The 22,687-nt window shown below is 40.4% G+C and overlaps 3 protein-coding genes across 3 annotated transcripts; all 3 read left to right on the top strand.

Annotated features, from left to right (window-relative positions):
- Positions 1-1,787: 1,787 nt before the first annotated feature.
- oacyl (O-acyltransferase like) lies at positions 1,788-9,230 on the top strand. Its single transcript, XM_079551622.1, has 15 exons — positions 1,788-2,206; positions 2,382-2,515; positions 2,570-2,648; positions 2,730-2,865; positions 2,944-3,101; positions 3,660-3,848; positions 3,946-4,048; positions 4,144-4,245; positions 5,771-5,936; positions 6,009-6,088; positions 6,151-6,261; positions 6,328-6,448; positions 8,070-8,256; positions 8,772-8,914; positions 8,990-9,230. Exons 1-15 carry the CDS (start codon positions 1,996-1,998, stop codon positions 9,128-9,130), a joined length of 2,061 nt encoding a protein of 686 aa, XP_079407748.1. The 5' UTR covers positions 1,788-1,995; the 3' UTR covers positions 9,131-9,230.
- Positions 9,231-13,576: 4,346 nt separating this feature from the next.
- LOC306960012 (uncharacterized protein) lies at positions 13,577-14,960 on the top strand (the record flags this gene model as incomplete). Its single annotated transcript, XM_079552271.1, has 3 exons — positions 13,577-13,600; positions 13,991-14,788; positions 14,952-14,960. The coding sequence occupies 3 exons, from the start codon at positions 13,577-13,579 to the stop codon at positions 14,958-14,960; spliced, it is 831 nt and encodes a 276-aa protein (XP_079408397.1).
- A 773-nt stretch (positions 14,961-15,733) lies between these two features.
- LOC306960010 (alpha-protein kinase 2-like) lies at positions 15,734-21,499 on the top strand (the record flags this gene model as incomplete). The annotated part of the gene is made up of 10 exons (XM_079552268.1): positions 15,734-15,739; positions 15,951-17,325; positions 17,610-17,757; positions 17,910-18,037; positions 18,103-18,147; positions 18,219-18,517; positions 20,718-20,806; positions 20,884-21,101; positions 21,170-21,218; positions 21,292-21,499. 10 exons carry the CDS (start codon positions 15,734-15,736, stop codon positions 21,497-21,499), a joined length of 2,565 nt encoding a protein of 854 aa, XP_079408394.1.
- Between the last annotated feature and the right edge of the window lie 1,188 nt (positions 21,500-22,687).

Here is a 22,687-nt window from a genome sequence, read left to right as displayed (position 1 = left end):
AAGTAAGTAAGTAAGTAAGTAATCTTTATTTATATAGCGCTTTTCACAGACAGAGATCACAAAGTGCTTTACAGTGGACACAACTAAAACAAACAGTAAAAGACAGTAAAAAATATGTATTCAAAGAGGCACCTCTATTTGCTCTCGAAAGCCTTTTTAAACAGATGAGTCTTAAGTTGCTTTTTAAAAGTCTCCACAGAATCGAGGGAACGCATTGACAGAGGAAGTTCATTCCAGAGACGGGGCGCATCGGCTTTGAAGGACCCGTCTCCTCTGGTTTTGTAAAGGGTCCGAGGAACCACGAGCAGGTTTTGACCTGAAGACCTCAGACTCCGAGCTGAAGTGTAGGGCTGGATTTGGTCAGTGATGTAAACTGGAGCCTGTCCGTGAAGCGCCCTGAAAGTCAGAACCAGGATTTTAAAGTTAACTCTGGAGGCAACAGGAAGCCAGTGGAGAGACTTCAGCACAGGAGTAATATGGGCTCTCCTGTTGGTGCGGGTCAGGAGCCTCGCGGCAGAGTTTTGAACATACTGTAGGCGGGTCAGCTCCTTTTTATTAAGGCAGGTGAACAGGCTGTTGCAATAGTCCAACCGCGACGACACAAAAGCATGAATAATCGTCTCCAGCTCCAGTTTGTTATTCCAACTGTAATCCATATTTTTCACATTTTTTATTGTCTTTACAGTTTTAGAACGTACTGTGTCCTATGTTGAAATAATAGAACATTAGGAATTGGGTCAAATGTTTTAATGCTGCTAATGTCCATTGAATGTATGACAGAAGCTTGTGCACAATTTCCAAATCAAGATTGATGTTCTGTTCTATATGTTCTATATGTTTGTGTTCCCTTTGTCAACTTGGAGACTAGGTAAACAATTGGCTGCTTGACAACATTCCCACCAAATGCAAGATGCTCCATGTTTGCAGCTGTATTGTGATTTGTGTTTAGCCGTAAACTAATTGTACAAAGCAGTTAATGAACTTTTAAAAATGTATAATTAGACTTTGAGCCCCTTATGAGAGACCAACAGGCCCAGTTAGAATCATGAGTCCTTCTGTGGAGCCACCACATGCAGGAGGCGCCATAGGGGCTGGTGCTATGTGATTTGGGCAACCGGAAGACTTGGATGGATGGATAATTACACTAAAAACAATAAAATAAAACCTCAAGTTTATTTGTTTGTTTAGGTCCAATATGAGCTGTTTGTGAATGCTCAGTAGAAAGTGTCAAGTCGCAGCTGTTTTTACACAGTTTGTGTATAATGCTTCAATAAATCCTTGATATCCTTGCTCAGTGATCCTTCCGGTGGTGCTTAGGGACTTTGTTAAGTTGAATCAACGATAATATCATGTACGCTTTAGAAGTCTGTTTTTATGTAAGTGTATTATTTAGTCCAATTTATCCCCATTTTAGACTCGCTTTCAGTGATTTGACATTTATCTTGGCTTGGTGGTACTTGGTCGGTCAAATATATTACATTAGGAAGTTTGTGATGTGAAAAGTTTGCGAACCACTGGTCATGGTGACTACTCTCATAAAAACAGACACGGATTTAGATTTGTTTCAAAAATAGGCCTCTAGTGTGAGCGGAGAGTCTAGGCTCTGGGTTAAACTGCAGTACATGCTTGGGCACTGTGCCAAAAATGAAAGATATATGTACATAATCATTAAAAAATATTATTGGGGAATTAAAAAAGGCCTCTTATTATCTTTTATGACTTTCATTAATAAATAATCATTCATCATGACTAACACAATCTGCTGTTAAATGTTAAAAGTGTAGTACATCCCAATAAACAGTGTTAGGATATAAAAGCACCACAGTGAATACATCATTTAGCGCCATCAAGTGGCTAGTCGATGTCACTACAGACACAGTGCATGACCCAGCTGATTGATATTGTAATTCAATACTGTTCAGACCGAGGTAAAATCCCAGGTGTAGCTTTTAACCTTTCCACCGAGAGTGTACATTTGACGCCCTCTTCCGGAGGATGTGGATGTGGTTTAAAAGCAGCTGTCAGTGCAGAGGAGCAGACAGTGTTAATATGAAAGTCCCTTTGGTGGTGTTCCTGGTTTTATCATGCTCACGGGAAGGTCTGGGGACTGCACAGACCGTGACAATATCTCAGAGATGCCTCATGGATACAAACAGTTTTCTTTCAGAGTTAAAACGGGACCATCCAAAAGAATACGCTGTTCAGAGTAAGTCGCACAATATTTACTACAGAGGAGATGAAAATCACTCTTAAGCAATTGTCTGTGGTTCCATGGAACATGTATTTGTGTAAAAAGAAGTGATGGCTTGACAATTTCAGGAATTTTTGAAATATGGGGGATCGAACATCGCAAAAGGTTTATTGCACCGTGTTTTTAATAGTGTATGATGCCTTTGGGAAAATGGGGAGCAATGTTGAGGGAGGTAACACTGATCAGCCTGGGCTGCTGCAGGAGTGCCGCTCCGCTCAGGCTCCCTCCTTCTCTGGACAGTACTGCCAAGTGTTCCTGCAACAGGTAACATTAAACTCATGTTTAAAACTACAGATGCTGTAACACCTTCACTTACAGGGATCAATGGAATACTTTTGTGGGATTTGTGTCCCTGATAGCTGTAAGGAGGAGGACGTCCAATGGATGGTGCTTAATGGTCAGAATTGTTTCTGAGCTAAATGCATTAGTTTGTATAGGCCTGGGTTAAAGAATGAAATAAATGTTGTTTTTTTAACAGACATGTTTCAGTCGGGGCACACATCTCTTCTCAAACCGTTTCCATCCGTTCTGATGAATGAGTCCAACCAAGAGGTGCTTCTTACCCACTGTGTACCTGATGCCCTTACACCCGACACGTTAGAGATCACCTGCTTGTGAGTGTCGAATACATGACATTAGTACATTATAAATCAAAAAGCCTTTGTTTACCCAGACATCTTACAACAATTCAGGTTTGTGTGCTGCTTGATGGTAGCAATCCCTCTAGCAGCCAGTCTATTCACAGCTCTTAAAACATGGCAGCAGCACAGAGAGGTCAGCCCAGCTGAAGAGTCGCCCTCTTTAAAGACTGGCCTCGGCCGCTACGGAACCATGAGCAACAATCACAGTGGTAAGAAACACAACAGCTCTATGTGAGCTGCAAGTTCAGCAACGACAGCAGGCAACATTTAGGCCCCAGAATATCACCGTTTTTTGAGTTTGTTTTATTTATTTTGATTTTAATGTGCTTCAGTCTGATAATGCATCTATTTTCAACTGACAACAATCTGATTGGACAATATAATATTCAGATAGAAATTTAAAACAAGAACAAAATTATAAAATATTAAGTAATTTTTCTTTCCCTCAATAGTCTGAAAATGACATTACTCCTGACTTGGCACTGCCCACTGCTCCTGAAGGTTACCATAGCAGTGATCTAACCACAAAACTAGATCATTGGAATATTCCATGTATTTCCTATCATACAGAAAAATATCTCTGGTGTTACATGAAGTTATCCATTAATGTGAATTTTTTTTAAAGAATAAAAACAGAAAACAATGCATTTCTGTATTTTTAGTCCCAGGCGTCAGCATAGAGGTCTGCACACTCTTAACTATTGTTTACAACAGTAAATTTCAATTATGTGTGCTCACAATCACTGGATAATACTGTTTTTCCACAGATTCGTTTCCTCTGAGATCTGTGTCCAACTGTATAGAGGCCTTTTCTCTACAGACAACCACCCGAGGTGTGTTGAGCACCTCATCTGTTGCAGGGGGAGGCTATTCCTCTCTACATGGCATCCGCGTCCTGAGCCTTCTATGGATTATATGTGGACACTCTGTGCAGTACCCCATAATTACCAGCACTGGTTAGTCACGGTTTTCGTCAGCTTGGGCAAAAACATAATTTTCCCTCATCATTAACTATACTATGTAACAATATAATCTTTTTTTTCCCTCATATAGATAATTATATGAATTGGAAGAAATCCTTTGAAGCCAGTCCTCTGTATGTGTTCAGTCTCAGTGGACCTGTTTTTCTGGCGGTGGACACTTTCCTGTTATTGGGGTGAGCCTGAAAGTACTTTTAATAAAACAAAGCAAAGAAACATAATGACATACGGTAAAATAAGTAATCAATCCAACTGTGTTTTCCTGTTGCAGAGGACTGTTAAGTGCCAGGTCTCTGTTGGGCTCAATTCAAAGGGATGAGGACACACTAAGCCTCTCTGTTGTGGCCCAGTACCTTCTCAGCAGGGTCAAAAGGTGAACTCATACATACCCTGGCTGATTTGATGGCCATTTTTCAGAAAATCCTTTTTTTTTTTTTTCACTCATCATTAGTGGATGTGCAAAGCCATTTAGGATCAAACAACTGAGTTTACTCTTTTTAAATCTTAATGAAAAAATAAACTACCAAAATGACCCTTACCAAAATACCCCAGTTCTCATCAACGACAGCTTTGATTCTTTTGTGGCAGTTGTGGATGAGCCTCTTTATTTCCTCGGATGGTAAAACTGGCCTTTCTTTTTGGCAAAAAGGCTCCAGTTCCTGCAAATTCCACCTTTCCACCAGTATTCTTTAATAACCTGCTACATTCATCCTGAAATCAATGTGGATCAAGTCCCCTGTAGCTCACACATCCCCAAAACACCAGTGATCCAGCTCCGTGCTTCACTGTAGGAGTGGTGCCCTGTTCATCACAGGCCTTGTTGACTCCTCCAAAGGTCCCATTTTGGTTTCATGATTCCAAATGACATCTTTTCAGAAATGTTGAGGCTTGTCTCTGTGCTGTTTGACATATTGTAAGCAGATACTTTGTGGCATTTGCAAAGTAATGGCTTTCTTCTGGCGACTTGGCCATGCAGCCCATGTTTCATCAAGTGCCTCCTTATTGTGCATCTTGAAACAGCTACACAACTGTTTTTAAGAGAGTCCTGCATTTCAGCTTTGAACACTGCTCTCAGTACCTTGGATATCTTTTTTATAACCCCTTCCCATTTGATACAGCTCAACTACCTTTTCTTGCCTTTCTTTTGACAATTCTTTTGCTTTCCCCATGACTCAGAAACCAGAAACACCAGTGCAGCTCTGGATGACAGATGCAAGAGTCAGTCAGGAGCCCAAAGACTCACTGACCTTTTATATACACACAATAATTACAAACACAGATTAGAATGAGGATGCTTACCTTTACCTTTAGTAGCCATTCATTTATCTCAAGATCACCCGTGTGTGTAAGTTTCTTTTTTATTATGATTTAAAAAGAGTAAACTCAGCTGTTTGACCATAAATGGTTTCACACAATCACTAACTATGAGTGAGAAAACCCTTTTTGTTTTATCATTCATATGGTCGCTTCTAACTTCCTCCCGTTTGGAACTATAGGAATACACTGGGAGAGGCCAAATGCTAACAACATCTTTGGTCGTTTTGCCTGACTGAGGGCACACAGTTTTTCCATACTGAGATATGTTCTTACCTGAGCTTAGACGAGTTGATCCGTACCTGTCTGGTCTTTGTGCCCGTGAAAGAGCGTGGTAGCTTCCAACTTCACCCCCATTTGGAGCTATAGGAATATGCTGGGAGAGGTCAAATGCTAACAACATCTTTGGTCGTTTTGTGTGACTGAGGGCACGCATAAAGACCAGACAGGTACACATCAACTCATCTAAGCTCAGGTAAGAACATATCTCAGTGTGTAAAACGGTGGCCTGTTCCTTTAACTGTAGATTCTTCTTGGTAATTTGAATGAAAAAAGAATCCCAATATGTGTTTCTGTGATCATAGGATTCAGCCTCTGCATATATTCATTACGTGTCTCACTATGGGCCTTATTCCAGTGGTTCACTGGGGGCCATACTGGTTTACATTTGTAAAAACAATAATGGACTGCAAGTCATACTGGTGGGCTAACTTACTACTGGTCAGCAACCTTTTGCCTGCTCATGAGATAGTAAGTATAATTAGATGAATGCATGCCAAACATGATTTATATTATTTCCTGTAATATTCAATGTGTGTGCAGTGTGTTCCTTGGACATGGTACCTTTCTCTGGACTTCCAGTGTTACACCACCACTCCTCTATTAGTCTTCCTTTACAGACTGTGAGTGCACATAATCTACAACTTTCCCAGAGGAGAAATATTTCAATAACGTTGTTTTATAGAAACAAAAGCGTGTTTGGATTGGTGGCAGCTGGCCTCCTGTTGCTGACTACAGTGACCAGTTCAGTAGTGACCGCACTATGGCACTTGCCAGTATTTCACACAACAATAATGTAAGAAAACAATCAACACCTACAGATAGTAATATCTGAAGACTTGTATATTTACTTGCTTTTCAGGACTTCAGAAAATTATGTATTTTACTACTTACGGCCATACACCAGATATGGGCCATTTTTGATTGGAATTGTGACAGGAATCTACCTAACAACTAATAATGGTCCACTCATACTTCAAAAGGTGAGTATAGTATTTTGGTCTGCACTTCTGTCCTAACTTTTAATTTTATTTATTATTTATTCAAATACATTTACAGTGGGAACCACATGTTTATACACTATCTAAAAACACACATATTATGCTTTTTTTTTCTCAGTGTGTGACATGAAGCCAGAATTTAATTTTAGGTCAATTAGAATTGTCAAAATTATTTCTATTAAAGGAATAGGCCACCGTTTTTACATACTAAGATATGTTCTTACCTCACTTTAGTCGAGTTAATATATCCCCGTCTGGTCTTTGTCCGTGCGCTCTGTCACGCAAACGGAGCACATACGCAGCCTCTCCCACATGTCACATAGCTCAGAAAAAGCTCACGATAGAAGCTACCAAGCTCTTCCACGTGTTCCCTATTTAAATAAAGTTACGTGAAGTGTTTTCATGCGAAGTATATTTACACAGAAATGTAGCATGTCGATTTTATAAGCAAATAAAAAGGGGGACTATATTGTGAGGCATCATGATACGAGGAGCAGAACGTCCGCGCAGTAACTCCTAAAGACTTCCCCCGCTCACTTCCGTCAATAACCTTTAGGAGTTACTGCGCGGACGTTTTACTCCTCGTATCATTACGATCATTATTAGTGTACATACATTTCATTAATATTTGGTAGCATTGCCTTTGAACTGTATAACTTGGGTTGAACGTTTTGGATTTCCTTCCACAAGCTTCTCACGGTAGTTTTGGTCGAGTCGTCCAAACTGAGCTGGTGTAACAGAGACACATTTGTGGCCACCTTGTGTGCACATGCCTTTCCAGCTCTGACCATACATTTTCAACTGGACTGAGATCAGGACTTTGTGATGACCAATGGGAGGCACGGTCGCACAGCGGTTAGCACTTCTGATGCTGCCACCCCCGTATTTCACAGTTTTGATGGTGCTCTCAGGCTTGCAAGATCCCCCTTTTTCCTCCAGACAACGGTCATTATGGCCAAACAATTCTTTCTTTCTTTATTTTTTCGTCAGACCACAGGATTTCACAGGAAGTCTTTATCCTTGTGTGCATTTGCAAACTCTTACTAGTTTCAGCACACGAGGATACACAGCACGTTCATCTCTGGGACACAGAACCCGCCTTCTTTCTGATCTGTTGGCTGGAATTTCCATTTTTTTGTACTTGCGTATAATTGTCTGAACTAATGAACGTGGCACTTTCAGGCGTCTTGAAATTGCACAAAAGGATGATCCAGACTTGTGCTTCCCAGGACTTCCCAGGCTTTCCCAAATACATATAGTAGTCTAGTGTATGTAAACGTCTACTTTATAGAAAGTAACAAAAAACATTTCTAATCTATCTCTCATTGTTCTGGCATTTAGCAAATTTAATTGACCTAAAAGAGTAAAAGTTAATTCTGGTTTCATGTCAGACACATACATAGTGTACGTAAACATCTAGTTCCCACTGCCAAATAAATGAGAAACATCCATAATAAAGCCCTGTATGAAAAACCATAGCGACTCTATGATCCTACTCTCTGTATTATCAGTGTTCCAGACAATACGTCTTTCCACATTCAATACAAATAAATAAATAAATGGATAAAGGAAACATATGGATTCCTTTCTGTAAATGTTTTAGTGGAAAGCAGTGGTCGGCTGGCTCTGCTGCTTTGGTGTCATGGCCTTGTTGGTTGGACTGGCGTACGTCCTCAGGGAGGCACCGTCTTCTCCCTCTGTGCCACACGCTCTTTATCAAGGGCTGCACAGGCCGCTGTGGGCACTGGCTGTCACCTGGATCATACTGGCCTGTGAGGGAGGCTACGGAGGTGAGAAGCACAAGACCAGACTAGACGCATTTTTACTATGCGTCTAGTCTTCGCGGTTGAACTTTACCTGGAAAAGGCTCTCGTGAACTTTTGGTGATAAAGTTGCGCTTCGTGTGGGGCTGTTTCGTGTGGGACTGTGGCCATGGCGATATTTTTTTTATCGCCCGATAAGCGTCTCGCGTTAACGCAGCACTTTAACGTCGATAACGGCCCACCACTAATATATATATATATATATATATATATATATATGTGTGTGTGTTTGTGTGTGTGTGTGTATGTTACAGGCAAAGCAGATCATGCAGGCATTAGGCCTAGTATTTCATAGTCATTTGATACATTTTTTCTCTTTTTCAGGCTAAGTAAGAAAATGTAGCGTTTATTATCTTTGCCTACTTTCTAGTGTCTTTTACTTAAATGAAGATTAACCAGAAGCAAACGTTTAACAAAGAACAGAAATCTCAGCAGATGTCTGCAGAAAACAAATTTTTCCACTTCTTTATTTCCTCTTCAAGGTGTTATAAAGACCTTTTTGTCATCCCGTTTCTGGAGGCCATTCTCTAATATTAGCTTTGCATGCTACCTGACACATCCTGTTTTCATCATCATCTATATCGGCTTACAGGAAACACCAATCCACTACTCCGACATTAATTTTGTAAGTATTTTTGACAACAGATTCAAGTGCTTTCAGAGGATTTGGCTCAGTGTTTTGTTTTTTTTCCTTTTCCAGATGTACCTCTTCCTCGGCAATGTGGTGCTTACTCTCCCCGTGGCCTATGTATTATGTGTGCTTGTAGAAAAACCCTATGTTCTTCTGAAGTCTGTCATTACGAGGGAACAAGTTACACCATCAAGCTACAATATCAAATAATGATGTTTTGTGACTTAAAACACTATCCCAAATCCAGAGAGAAAAACAACATGAAAAGCGCAATATGCAAAGTGGGGGCTCATGTTAAGGCACCACACTGCAGGTGTAATATTGAGATATGAGAGACCCATTTGAAACTTATTGCTGTAGATTTTTGGTATAAATAAAAAAAAAAAAATTCCTTTCCTTTCATATGGAACTAATACATGCATTTGTGGCAAAGACTTCTGAATAAAGATTAGAGCCAGTTTGTTCTCTATGGGTTACTCCTTTAAGGTGAAAAACTGTCCTTGTTGCAAGGAGATCAAAGTTAAATATCGTCTCGGAATTTGATGAACAAATCCTTCATAACAACATATATGATATAGTAAATCATACGTATATCAGATATACGATAGTAGCTTGACGTGAACTGACTGCAGCCTCTGATCTGCCAGAGGTGAGGCAGGACGGCTCTGAATGACGCAGGCATCCAGTGAGAGAGAAGAAAAAACAGACTTTAATGGGAAGTGAGTCAGAATGACTTTGATGTAACAATGGCATTAAGTGAGAGTCTAATGTGAGATGTATTATGTATTAACATAAAGCGTGTTGTGTTTTTTATGAATAAGGTTACATCTATCTGCATTACTGTGTTAATAATAAATCATCAGGAGGTGAAACTGTCTCACAACGGTGTAAAACCAGCTCTTGTTCCCGACTAGTGGGTGAACAATCCGACGCTTAGTGAATTCTACTTAACAATAATAGATCTATCTAATCCTAATCCTAGAAGCAACTGTCACCAGGAAATTTAGAGGCGTGTGATTAAAAAATATAAATCATGATTTCTTTCCTCACAACACAATTATTTGATTCATTTTCGTCAGATAAAAATTGTTCACATGAATAACAAATAAATATATCTTTTAACTAATATGGTTTATTCATATTCAAGACCAGCTGCTGCTACTGCCACAGAATATAAGGTAAACGTTCCTATAGTAAAGCCCTATCGAGGCTGATCAAAGTTGAGACTATAATCAATAATGCATTGGTTTTATATAGCGCTTTTCTGGACACTCAAAGACGCTGTACATGGCACCATTCGTTCACTCCATACTCGGTGGTAGTAAGCTGCTATTGTAGCCACAGCTGCCCTGGGGTAGACTGACAGAAGCGAGGCAACCAGTCTGCGCCATCGGCCCCTCTGACCACCACCAACCACTCACTACATTCGCTAGGCTTCCTGGTGTCCCCAAACGGTCTCCCATCCAAGTCCTGCCAGGCCCTTCCCTGCTTAGCTTCCGAGGTCTGACGGGATTGGGCAGAGCAAAGGCGGTATGACCACGACTGGATTCATTAACACAGCCGTACAGGAATCGTTAGTTTACTATTTTCTTAACAATGACACTCCTAGTTACCATGCTACTGTACTTCCATTCCTGTTACCATTTGATCAATTTGCAGTAAGTAAAGCGCATCCTGCATGGAAATGAGTAATATTTCTATTTTGAGGATTTGAACTTTTTATTCCAGGCGAGTGTTATTGAAGTATAATTCAATGGTCTGGCAGTCTGTCGTGGGATCAGCGTTGGCTCCCACTCTCTGTCATGCACACAAACAGTTGTAATGACGTACACAATTTCCTGCATTGGTCCCTGTCCCACACTCTGCCATGTCTTGGATCCGGCACACTGTGCAACAACATGAGTAAAAATACATCTTTGGTAAGTCGACACTTTTCTCTCCATGACTGCATGGTTCCGCAGAGCTACGTCCAATCCAAGACCCCAAAACAACATGCTCAAGATGGCGCAAGATGTTTGAAGCCACGGGACATTTGCAAATGTGTAAGTCTCTGATCATCATTTGAGATCAAATGCTTGGCCTAACTGACCTGACTATATAAGTCGTCTTAAACCTCCTTCGATACAAATTAAATCAAAAGAATGATGATGTGAGTTAACTAAGTGTCAGCCATGTGTTCAAACTAAGCAAATCGTTCTAAACTTCTCTCTTTGTAGCTCAGTAAATTTACAAGGCAAAGCGACAGGTGTAAAAGGACGTGACATAAACAAAGGCAAAGAAGTCAAAGAACACAACATCGCTGTGATGGTTTGTATATCCAGGTTGTTACTAACAGTCCACAGTAGCTTCTGGGACAGGGGAACTTTGGCTTTTGTTCCAAACAGGGCATCAACAACAGTGATGTTTGCAGAAGGCTCATAAACTGTAGCACACACACACACGCATACACACACACACACACACACACACACAAATACTCTGGTCTCAAATCTAGACTAAGTTTGCATTACTATCACATATTCTCCACAACAAGGAGGATATGTCATGAGTAAGACCAGCTAAAACTGCAGTGTGGACCTCTAAGCGTGTGATTCTTGTTTTAATTGAGCAGTTTGTTCAAATGTCAGTTTTCTCTCAACTGTTATTGCCCACAGGAGTCTTGATTGTAAAACTTAAATCACAAATCAAATCTGAATTGCAATACTAAAACTTATCCCTAATGATTTTTTTTCCAACACTGTGTGGCCCTACAGGACTTATTGTTTTTTGCGTGTTTACATTTTTATCCGCAAATTGTGCCATACTTTTAGCGAAGCCTCCAACAGAATATTTGATTTTTTTTTAACCTTGGTGCCACCTTCTATTCATCAAAATACACAAAAAATCACAACCTAAATACACAGGAGGCTATCAGGGTAAAGCAACTTTCTCTGATATATTTTGACAAGGGGAAATTTAAAGATATGATACAGAGCTTCAGAAACCTTGTCTGCAAGTTATAAAAGGATGTTTTAAATTGAACATTGCACATAAAGTAGGGCAACAGTATAAAAGACTAAGACATCCTATGGTAAATGCTGAAGATCGACACGTCTCGAATATCAGGTAACCGACTTTGTACTTGTGGGGGCCAACAGTTAAAAATAGCCCCTCACCCCAAGTGTATCCACTTAGCCTTAGCTCATGTTCGAGTCTCATAGGTTCTTCACCGCGCCGCAATGGAAAAGGTACGTATGGCTCACGCACAGCAGGAAATCCCCATCACAAGCAATCAATTTTTTAATAGCTCAAGTGTTACAGAAAAGAATAGCCTTGTGTGACTCCTTTGGGGGCTAAAAGACAGTCAGTGCTTTTCCTAGAAATTGTAAATATTGGATGTTTATCTTTGTCATTGTAGCTTCAAAGCTGAAGCACTCACAGATCTGTGGTCAGTAGTTGTCAGTGCCATATGGATTATAGATCTACTACCACAACAGTGACCAAAACACCTATGCCTGCTAATGTTTAAGGCTTAAATGTGTCAAGCGCTCTGTCTGAGCTGAAAGAAGCCTTAGGTATCAGCCTTATCAGTGTTGTGTGACAGAGATACTACGGCATATTCTTGGCTTCTGCGCTGACAGCTTTAGTGTTTTTAAAGTTAGCCTGGATTAGACCCTCTGTTGATTCACAAATGCTGAAACGCTTTGCCGAAATAAGCCTCATCCATGTGAAATGTTGTCCTGAACGCCTTGGCTTGTGCTGTATTTCAGGCACAATAGTAATGTCAAGACTGAATTTTACGATGTGCAGATGAATAATTGTTGTGAGGCTGGGCCTGAGCATGGCAGAGTTGTTGTGTCCTTCGGTGCATCAGGAATGTGACTAATGCAGGTCATGGGTGAAGATCCACTAGTGTTTTTCCAGTGTGTCTGTGTCACCGCACTTTCTGCTGTGTATCACAGTCAGAGGCACTGCCAGTGTTTCTTAGGGGCCCTGGGCAATATATTATAAAATGTTGTGAAACAGGATGCCAAAGAAAAATAAATGTTGGTTTATTAATTCTGACTTGCTTGTTGGGACACTCCGCTCCTAATTACACAGCATCACTGTTACGCTTAAACAAGGCATGAAGTAACATATGCTTAGACTGAAATTGCTACATGTTTAAATACTAATATATCGACTAAATTTTTGTTTAACTTTATTTTTAATTCCCATTTCAGGCACTGTATACTAACCATGGAGTGAAAAATACCTTTAAGTAACCAAAGACCCAACTGAAGATTTTCAGATTTTGTTCAAGAACTCAGTGTTAAAATGGAGCTAATCTACAATGAGGACCAAACAGAGCCACAGCCACTATCCACAGCCATAGGCATTCAAGACCAAGATCGCTGCCCAGCAGAAAACACTATGTCTGAGATAGAAAAAGACGACGTGTCGAAAGTGGTTGGCGCTTCTAAAGAAAACTCGAAAATCTTAATTACACAACCAGAAAACTTCAACAACACATCTTTTAATATGTTGGATGGTTTCATGACAGACAAGGACATGAAACAGTGGGATTGTTGTGATTTCCTTCAACCTGTCGTCTCTTTTGATGGAATAAATACTTGCCCAACCAATGACTCTTCAGCAGCCGCACAATCTACAGCTATAACCAATGCACCTGCCAGCATGGCTCCATCCGAGCCTGGTCAGGTCAGTGACCTTGTGTTCAGTGCCAGCTGTAAGTCTGATGACTGTCATGTTGCTGGTCTCTTCCGATCTTTCTCAGATCTCTCAGATAATTTAGACACTGACATAACTGCAGCATGTCAGTCAGATCTTTACATATTTGAAAGCGAGGCCCATGATTTCATCCTGAGCCCTGAGCCTAATCCCCAGGATATTAAACGTTCACAGTCCGTGCCATTATCACAAACAGTGGCAGACATCTCATTCACAACACATGAGACGTGTGATTCATCTGAAGCAGTAAACGAATATGACCAGGGATTGTCAGACACACAGACAATAGTTCAGGGTGAATCAGATGCTGGGAACAGCCTGAGTTTAAGACCTGCTCAAGATCCCTGTGATGTGGCTCAGGCGAACGCCGAGGTTCTTAATAAAACAATGAGAAATGATAGTCCTGTTGAACTCTGGCTTGATGCTTGTCAGTATTTTGCAGTTGAGGATCCAGAGGATAGAAACGTGAGTGTACAAGCCTCAGTGTCCTCCATCACAAGTGACGTTTTAGTGCCCTCAGAAGAGACACAAAGATCAGGTTACAGTCTGAACCCCTGTGACATGATTGGCTGGTCCTTTGATGACAAAAGTTGGGGCCCACCGGTGGAAAGGTGGTCATCAGTAGATAGCTGGGCTAGTGCGCTTTCTGACTGGGCAGAAATCATTGCATCTCCAGCAGAAGACCTCACTGCTGCCTTCACAGAGATAGGAGCAGAGATAGACGCTTTGACACTGGCGCTAGCAGAGGTAACAACTCAGATTGAAACAGAACTCAAAACTGACAAAGCTGAAGACGTATTGAATAAGTCCATTATGGGAGTCCAAGACAAGCCTTTAGACGCGCGGAATATCACAGAGACTTCTGTTTTTTCGGGACAAAGCTGCCTGATTCAAGAAAAAGAAGGTATTGAGCCAGTGTCTACAAGAAAAGAAGAGATTGAAAGACCCCACAGCGGTCATCCTGAGCGCCTGCAACAATCCATGACTTCAAGTGAGGTTACCACATCCGAAATGCACAGAGAAGAGGCAGTTACCGGTCTACGGGACATCACATTGCAATCATTGGAAACTGATGTTAGTGACAAAGTGATTCTGAACATTGTAGAGGACACAGATTGGGAGTACAAGAGAGGATCCGAGAGACTTCTAATCATGGAGGTAAGGAGCTGTAGGCATGACTTGAAAATAGCCAAAAAAGACTGTTTTGTGGATTAAAATGGTCGTACTCTGAAGTGGTTATTAGAAAATTACCATACACAGTATGTACCTGGAGTTTGTGTACTCTGTATTCTTACTCCCTAATCCCTTGATTTTCCACCAGTGTGCCTAGAGTTTGCTTTGAAATATATATATATTTATTTATTTATTTCACTTGATAAATATGTTTTATGGAATCCTTTGATTACACTTTTCAACCAGAAAACAAGCCAAAACAACCATTGAGAGCTCGACACAGTGGAACAAAAATAAAGTCCTACATGGATGATCAATAATTGGTGGTGCGCACAGCCTTAAACACCTGGGCTCGGCACTATGGAAAGAACATGAAGGACTTTCCAGCCCCTGTCCTCCTTGTCAGTGTTGTCATACCTGCTGATGTGTTGATAGTCAGTCATGAGACGCTGTGTGCAAATTCAAATGTCGCTGCTCATCTGACCTTAAGCAACAGTCACACTGGATCACAGCCATTTCTTCTGCAGCCTGACTGAGAGATTGCTCAGCCAATGTGTCTCATTCTCCCAGACAAACAGGTGTGTGCGTGTTAGGTACAACACATGGAGTACTTTAGTGAAAACGTCAGATGGACAGAATTGGCATCTAATAATAGCTCAGAGTTCATTGATAATAGCATGTATGAGCGGCGTGTCAGGGTGGAGGGGTGAGAGGACAGCACAGCTGATGGTTGTAACATGACCCTTTGCGGCTCTCTCTCTTTTCCAGTAGAGCCTTTAACACACCCATTCCACAGTGCACCCCCTTTAAAAACCCGGGTAGGACTGGCCTACACACTTTTGTTTCAATAGCATGACTGTGGAGTGACAGTGAGGAAGCTCAGATAAAGACACATTCTCTGCTCGACAAACAATATGGATTAATCAGAGCATGGAGGTTTTTCTTTGGGTCTTTTTACAAAGGTATGTAAAGGTGTAAATGGTTTTGGAGTTATTATAATGTGATGATGAGATGATGTTGATAATACAGAAATTATATTCATATTATTCATTAGTTCTGGGATAAATGGCATAAAGACTTAATTACAGACAAAATGTTTAAATGTGTTGTACTTTTTATACTGAAGCTATACTTTTTAAAATTCTAGCCAGAGGGAGATAAACGTGAGATAAAAGATGAAGCCAGATTCTCTTCGCTGGACTTGGTGGCTGAGGAGCACATTGAAAGAATTTGTACCCCACTGGAGACGCTCAATGTCACTCACCAAGGGACCGAGGTCCTAGGTCCCCTTCCTTTTCTCAACACACTCACTCCAACAAACGTGCCCGTGCCAGAAGAGAACAGCAAACCGAGTTTGAACGTGCATGTGTTGCCTGACACATTAGCAGACCTTGATGGAGCATGCCAGGTGGAGCCACTGTGGGGGAGTCTGAAGTTTATTACACCCTTAGCTCCTCTCAATGTTGGCTCCTCCCTGGTCACTCAAGCAAGTTCAAGCAACAGTCTGAATGGAGACCAAGAGGCATCCAGATGGGTTCCCAGCAGAGACAGTGTTTATGATCCCAGTACAGCTTTGGATTACTGGCCAGAATCAGATGAGGTTACTGACTCTTCAGAAAGTAATGAAGACATTGTGTGGCCAAAGCAAACTGACACAAATTATTCAACAGACCTGAAAGCTGATAAACCTTCTCAATGGTCTTTTACTAAAAGCAAATCGATCTATGAAGAGAGCAGAGACCTTTTAAACTTGGCTGTAATACCAAATGATCATTTTATTGTCTGCGAAGAGAAACGGCAAGCATGCTTCACTTTAGACGTGTTTGACCCTTTTGCTCCTTTGGTCTCACAAACAATAGCTGAAATAATGCCACACAAAACACATAAGTCCTCCTCTGAGGGCAAGACACGCTCCAAAAAAGAAAGGCCTGCAGGTCAGCCACATGGAGCACATACCGCCAGGAAACAGGAGAGCATAAACCACAGTGTTGAAGCCGAACAGCGTCCCCTCACCTTCAAAGAAAACCTCACAAGGGAACAGGACAACAGACTGGAACACAGTGACACAGTGATAGATACTGGAGTGGCCCCACAGAAAGAAATGGGCAGACGTCCTAGCAAAAAGAAAAAGAAGCACCAGGGGAAAGGTACAACAGAATTACTGACTGAAACAGAGAACGAGTTAAAAACTGATTCACCCAAAACAGACATCGTTCAAGAGAAAATGGTCAAAAAGGACATTGATCAGTTAGGCGCTTTAAAGAAAAACACTGAGAAACCAGAGACTAAAACAGTATCAAAAGACAAACCTTCTCCAAACCCAAGTGCTCCAAATAATAACGATGACAGTATTAAAAAGCCACGCCTGTCACAGGGCAAGTTTGGAAAGCTGGTCAGTTCACTGGAATCTAAGTTAGCAAAGGGAGACACGTCAAAAGGAGTCGAAGACAAGGCCGACGTCGGGGCAACGCGCAGAAAGGCTTATAGTGAAGTCGTGAAGCAGAAAAGTGTTAAACCTACAGGTAAACGTGCTTTCTGGCAGACATTCATAGCCTGGCCAGCCGGCAGGGGAGGCTGGTTGTTTTCCTGCGTCCAATCCCAAAACAGATCCAATCACAGATGCAAATTTGTAATGCAGCACCCAAATTCAGAACGCACTTTGTCTGCAATTAACATAGTTTAGTAGTTCACCTGTTGGCAAAAGATGTAACTGCGAGTACCAGACTACAAGTGGCGTTAGGCTGGCCCGGCTATGACGTTCAGTGTCACAGGACTTCATCTCACTGACAGACATCTTCATTCACAGATCCTAAGGTTGTGAAGCCCATCCATGCACTGCCTGTGAGTGGAGACCCTCAGAGTCTTTGTCTTTGGTGCCAGTTTTCAGACGTTCTCACTGACTACACTGTCACATGGAGAAAGGATAGGACTGTTCTGACTGAAATCAAAAGGAGGTATTTTATGTTTTCTTATTCTCAAAAAACTACTATTTAAATGTTATTATAGTATAAGGTGACTCACTTTGTACCTTCAGACATTTTTATGGAGGATAAATACAAATTAGGCTCAAAAGCTCAAAGTAAAGCAATTTTACCTGTTCTTGAAGTGCAGGGGATGAGAGTAGAGTATCACTGACCATCTCCAATGCATCCCAAAAAGACTTGGGGAAGTACCAGTGTGAACTCAGCAGCGCACATAAGATGATCACCCTAGACTTCCTGCTCACCTATGAGTGTATGTGGCACCTGTACAAAAATATGGAATATTGATTAAAAATAATAATATTATTATTATTGCAGTGCTAAGTGAGATTGTCCTCCCAACAACTCCTAAAACCAGTCATTGTAAGTCAAGTTATAGTTAAAATACTGTAATCTTACCAAGTAAATGTGTCAATATTATATTTTTTCCGCAGCTGCTCCTGTGGAGGTGGGTCATGAAGAGGAGAGTGTCCGCTGCTCCAGGCTGATGTTCAAAGAGGACTTCCTTGCTGAACAATACTTTGGGGAGAATCATTCTGCGAGCATAGTCACTGAGAAGAGTCACTTTGGAGAAGGCATGCACCGACGGGCCTTCAGAACCACGCTGCAGGCTGGACAGATCCCCCTGCTGGTGACCGGACACCCCTGTGTGCTCAAAGTGCACAACGCCATTACCTACGGAACCAAGAACAACGAGGAGCTGGTACAGAAAAACTTCAACCTGGCAGTGGAGGTACGGCCCTAGCAATGGTTTAAAGCACAGTTGGGAGAGTGGGGTGAGTGGTTGTTGTGTAGAAACAGTACAAAACATACAAAGTGTTACTATTTACATACATTTTGGGATGTTTTCTAGTTGTTTGTATCTATAAAAAATAAATGTCTGGTATTTGGTTTTAAAGATTTTGGTCTTCAAAAAAATGTTTTTACACCCAGGAGCGGGGTAAGTTGAACCAGGCCTTGGGGTAAATTGAACCACCGGCAATTCCCATTAGCAATTATATATATATATATATATATATATAAATATATATATATATATATATATATATATATATATATATATATATATATATATATATATATATATAAATATATATATATATATATATATATATATATATATATATATATATAATATTTTTCTTCACATGCTCCTTCTGCAGATTCTGACATTTTGTCTCTAAAAAAACCAAATAATTGAATGTAATATTTCATTTTAATTTGCTTGTCTCTACTAGACCCAGACTCACCAATAAACAAGGCGAAAACTATAGAATTGTACATTAAAATGTTCAGTAGTTTGTCATTCACTGGCTCTTATGTTAGTTGTTTATTTAAGAAGAAATCTGTCTAAGCTAAAGTGAACCACATGACAAACCAACATGAGGAAAAAATATGGACCAAGATGTATTTGGTTTCGGGGTTTTTTTCCACTTAGAATATAAAAGTTTGTTTGTTTGTTTGTTTGTTTGTTTGTTTGTTTGTTTTTTAAGGCAATTTTCCCAATTTGTTTGTCTGGCAAGTTCAAATCATGTAAAGATCAAATCTATAACCTTACATAAAAATACAAATGTTTTATTTTCAAAATATACCGGTGGTTCAGCTTCCCGCACTCTCCTACACGTCAGGATAAACTCTGCCGTAGCATCAGTGACACTAAAATATATATTAAACATAAAACATACAACACAGATGTAGCCGCCTCATAATGTAAAACATAATTAAAACACTTACATGTCCGTCCTGTTTTTAACGGTTTGGTTTGATGATGTTGTTAGTTTAGCTAACCGTTAGCATCAGCTCGTGCTCTCCAGGAAACCGTTACTTCTGGACGAGGGAGAACGTGCACAAACAACTCCATGGTTAAAGCAGTACTAAGTAACGTGTTTACCTTAATAAATCCTCCTCGTAGTCCCTGTGGGGGTAATACAAGTGTTTATGGGATGATTGGAGGGTCTTTCATCTCCCCCTGGTGTCTCTGGCCAGAAAACCATGTTTGCAACTTGACTGCCACCGGTCCGAAGAAAGCAATACACACTAATGGAATCACGAAGAAGAAGCTAGCATGCTAACGGGCAAAGCTAACTGCGGGCTAGCGTCACTTTAAACAGTATTTACAGCCAAGTTTGAGTGAAAAAAAATATTTCTATTGTATAATTGGATGCACAGTAACCCTCTCTCCCTTCGCCTTTCCTGTCAGCGTAGTATTTACTCTCCAAGACAATTAATAAGTTAAAAAATCGTAACTTGCTACTACACCTGCAGTTGCGCTTATGGCCTCTAGGGGGAAGAGTTACTTAGTACTGCTTTAACTCACTTATTTATTCATAGAAATAGTGATAATCATAAAATAATCATAAAATAATCATATGCCAGTGATTCCACTCCAGATTTCTGTTCAGAGGTCTTTGTAAACAGAAACAACAAAACAGAAAAGGCGTGTTGTCTGGATGGAAAGTTATTGTAATAATAATAAAATCTTAAAATACTGCTGTTAATCAGATTGAAATAGGAATTGGTTGCTGGAAGATTAGTTTAGTTTATTAGTTTACTTGAGCAGCAAAACAAACAAACAGACAAACAGATGGAGTGAATTTGCTCACTCAAAAGGAGTAGGTTGAAGTTCATAGAACTTAACTTACCCCTGAATCACACTCACAGAGTTCTTCCTCTGACTGAGATGCAGAACCCTTCAGGCCAGGACCTCCAGAACTGTCATGTGAACCGGACCAACAGAGCAAAAACTAAATAATATATAGATTTTTAAAAGTATTGAAAATCTGGTTTAGTAATGTGTGTTTACAATATTAACTTGACCTAAGTTCACAAATCTATGCTGTTCTCAATTATATATATATATATACATATTTTCCCACAAACACAACCTCTCATCTAAGCTTACAGTAATGTTTGTCTGTCTTTTCTGTTTGTAGGAGTGTCAGGTGCAGAACACAGCCAGAGAATACATCAAGGCGTACACTGCTGTGGCTCAGTCTTTCGATGCCTTTGGGCCAGTCCCAGAGTAAGACACTGTGATCACTGTAATCTTCTAATCACTGAGTTCATTTTAAAGCTCTTGTTTTATTATGCTTTTTAAAGGATAATTCCCATCTACCTGGTCCACCGTCCATCTAATAACATACCTTATGCCACTCTTGAAGAGGAGCTGATTGGGGATTTTGTTAAATATTCTGTAAAAGATGGCAAAGAAATCAACCTCATGAGAAGGGACTCTGAGGCAGGACAAAAATGCTGTGCCTTCCAACACTGGGTCTACCACTACACCGAGGGCAACCTGCTCGTCACCGATATGCAAGGTACAAACAATCATGTCCCTTTTTTATCAATCACTATGCTGGAAATAATGATGTGTTTGGATTGACAGGAGTGGGTATGAGGCTTACTGATGTTGGAATTGCCACGTGTAAGAAAGGGTAAGTGTTTTATTATGGCTGCGCTTAAACCATTACATTTTATAACATCGCTTTCTCCCCTTTTTTTTTAAAGGTACAAAGGATTCAAAGGAAACTGTGCCACGTCTTTTATTGACCAGTTCAAAGCCTTGCATCAGTGCAATATATATTGTGAAATCCTGGGCCTCAAGTCGCTGCAACCAAAACCTAAAAAGCCTGCGCCTGCTCCCAAGTCCAAAGCTCAGCCTGGTGCCACCCCAAAGAAGAAGCTGTTTGAGCCCACAGTGAAGGGGAAGTCATAGCAGGCGAATGGAAGACACACCACTTTAGACTCTTATTTCTTATGGTTTATTTCAAAGACTTTCTGAGTGTGTTCTGAAATTGATTTTCATGAACTTGAAAAACTGTCAGATGTAGCACTTGAAATGTTGAAGCTTGTATTTATTAAACACGTGAAGGTCTGATGGTCTTAGAATGGCTGAGTAATAGGATATTCATTTTTCTACTTCTGTGATGTCTTCTCAAAACAGTTCATTAAATTAATGAACTTTTATTGATTGCTTGTAGAACATACATTTGGAAGTAGCTTTTGTTTCAGAGATGCACTCATTATATTGTATATTCTTTGGCCCTGAAACATCATTGCCTTGTGTTGAATTACAGTATAAAGGTACATCTGTTCCTTTTGGTTGCAATGCAACAAAATTGTATGTGTTCTATGTATTTTATTTGGTGATCTTGTTAATTTAGTAAAATGCATTTTGTTTAAACATGTATTGAAATATAATATTGTTTTGTTTCAGTTTTGCAGGTGTAAAAAAGATTGTTGTGTTTTCTCACTTTTGTGGAGCAACGATATCTCTGTGTCTCTGGGAACACACTGCAGTGTGTCGTAGTAAAGAAATGATTCAACAATGTGTGTGTCATACACAATTCCTTTTATTAGATATTTTACTCACACAGTAAATGAAAGTTACCAAAAACCTGTTCTTAACATATGCTGCCAAGAAACCTGTAACACTTTAAGCTTTACACTTCTATTTAGACGCCAAGAACTATTACAACACACCTAGAAACATAAAACAAATCTTATACATATTATCACCTTCAACACAAACGTGGGTCACACTCGTGAGCCTCGACCATAGTGTAAGCATGAAGGAGCTTCACTATTTCATCCAGACGTCTTCCTGGCCGCTTATTTCGTGGTCATACAAAAAAGGACATTCTCCGATGATTTTTCCTCACTGTAGCTATTTAGTGTGATAATGGCGTTTGATGACCAGTACACAAACACCATTGTCACACTCCACAGCTCTGGAGCACCTTAAACATGCAGGAGTGGACCCTGGGACACCTGGAATTAGAAAAAGCTGTTTTACATCTACATGACGGTGTGGGGTTAAAGGCTCGGTCACTGTAGCTGTGGTGAGATGAGAGCACCTGTGTGGTTTTGGCTGTGAGGAACATGTGACTTTGTAAAACGTTTT

Source organism: Gobius niger (assembly GCF_951799975.1).
Source record: "Gobius niger genome assembly, chromosome: 2".
NCBI classification, from domain to species: domain Eukaryota; kingdom Metazoa; phylum Chordata; class Actinopteri; order Gobiiformes; family Gobiidae; genus Gobius; species Gobius niger.
This window is presented reverse-complemented; position numbering and strand designations above follow the sequence as displayed.

Excerpts from the sequence above, each read along its gene's own strand:
- oacyl (XM_079551622.1), top strand. The coding sequence starts at position 1,996 with ATGTGGATGTGGTTTAAAAGCAGCTGTCAGTGCAGAGGAGCAGACAGT. Across the intron at positions 3,102-3,659 it reads CATGAGCAACAATCACAGTG|ATTCGTTTCCTCTGAGATCT; the intron begins GTAAGAAACACA and ends GTTTTTCCACAG. Across the intron at positions 8,915-8,989 it reads ACTACTCCGACATTAATTTT|ATGTACCTCTTCCTCGGCAA; the intron begins GTAAGTATTTTT and ends TTCCTTTTCCAG.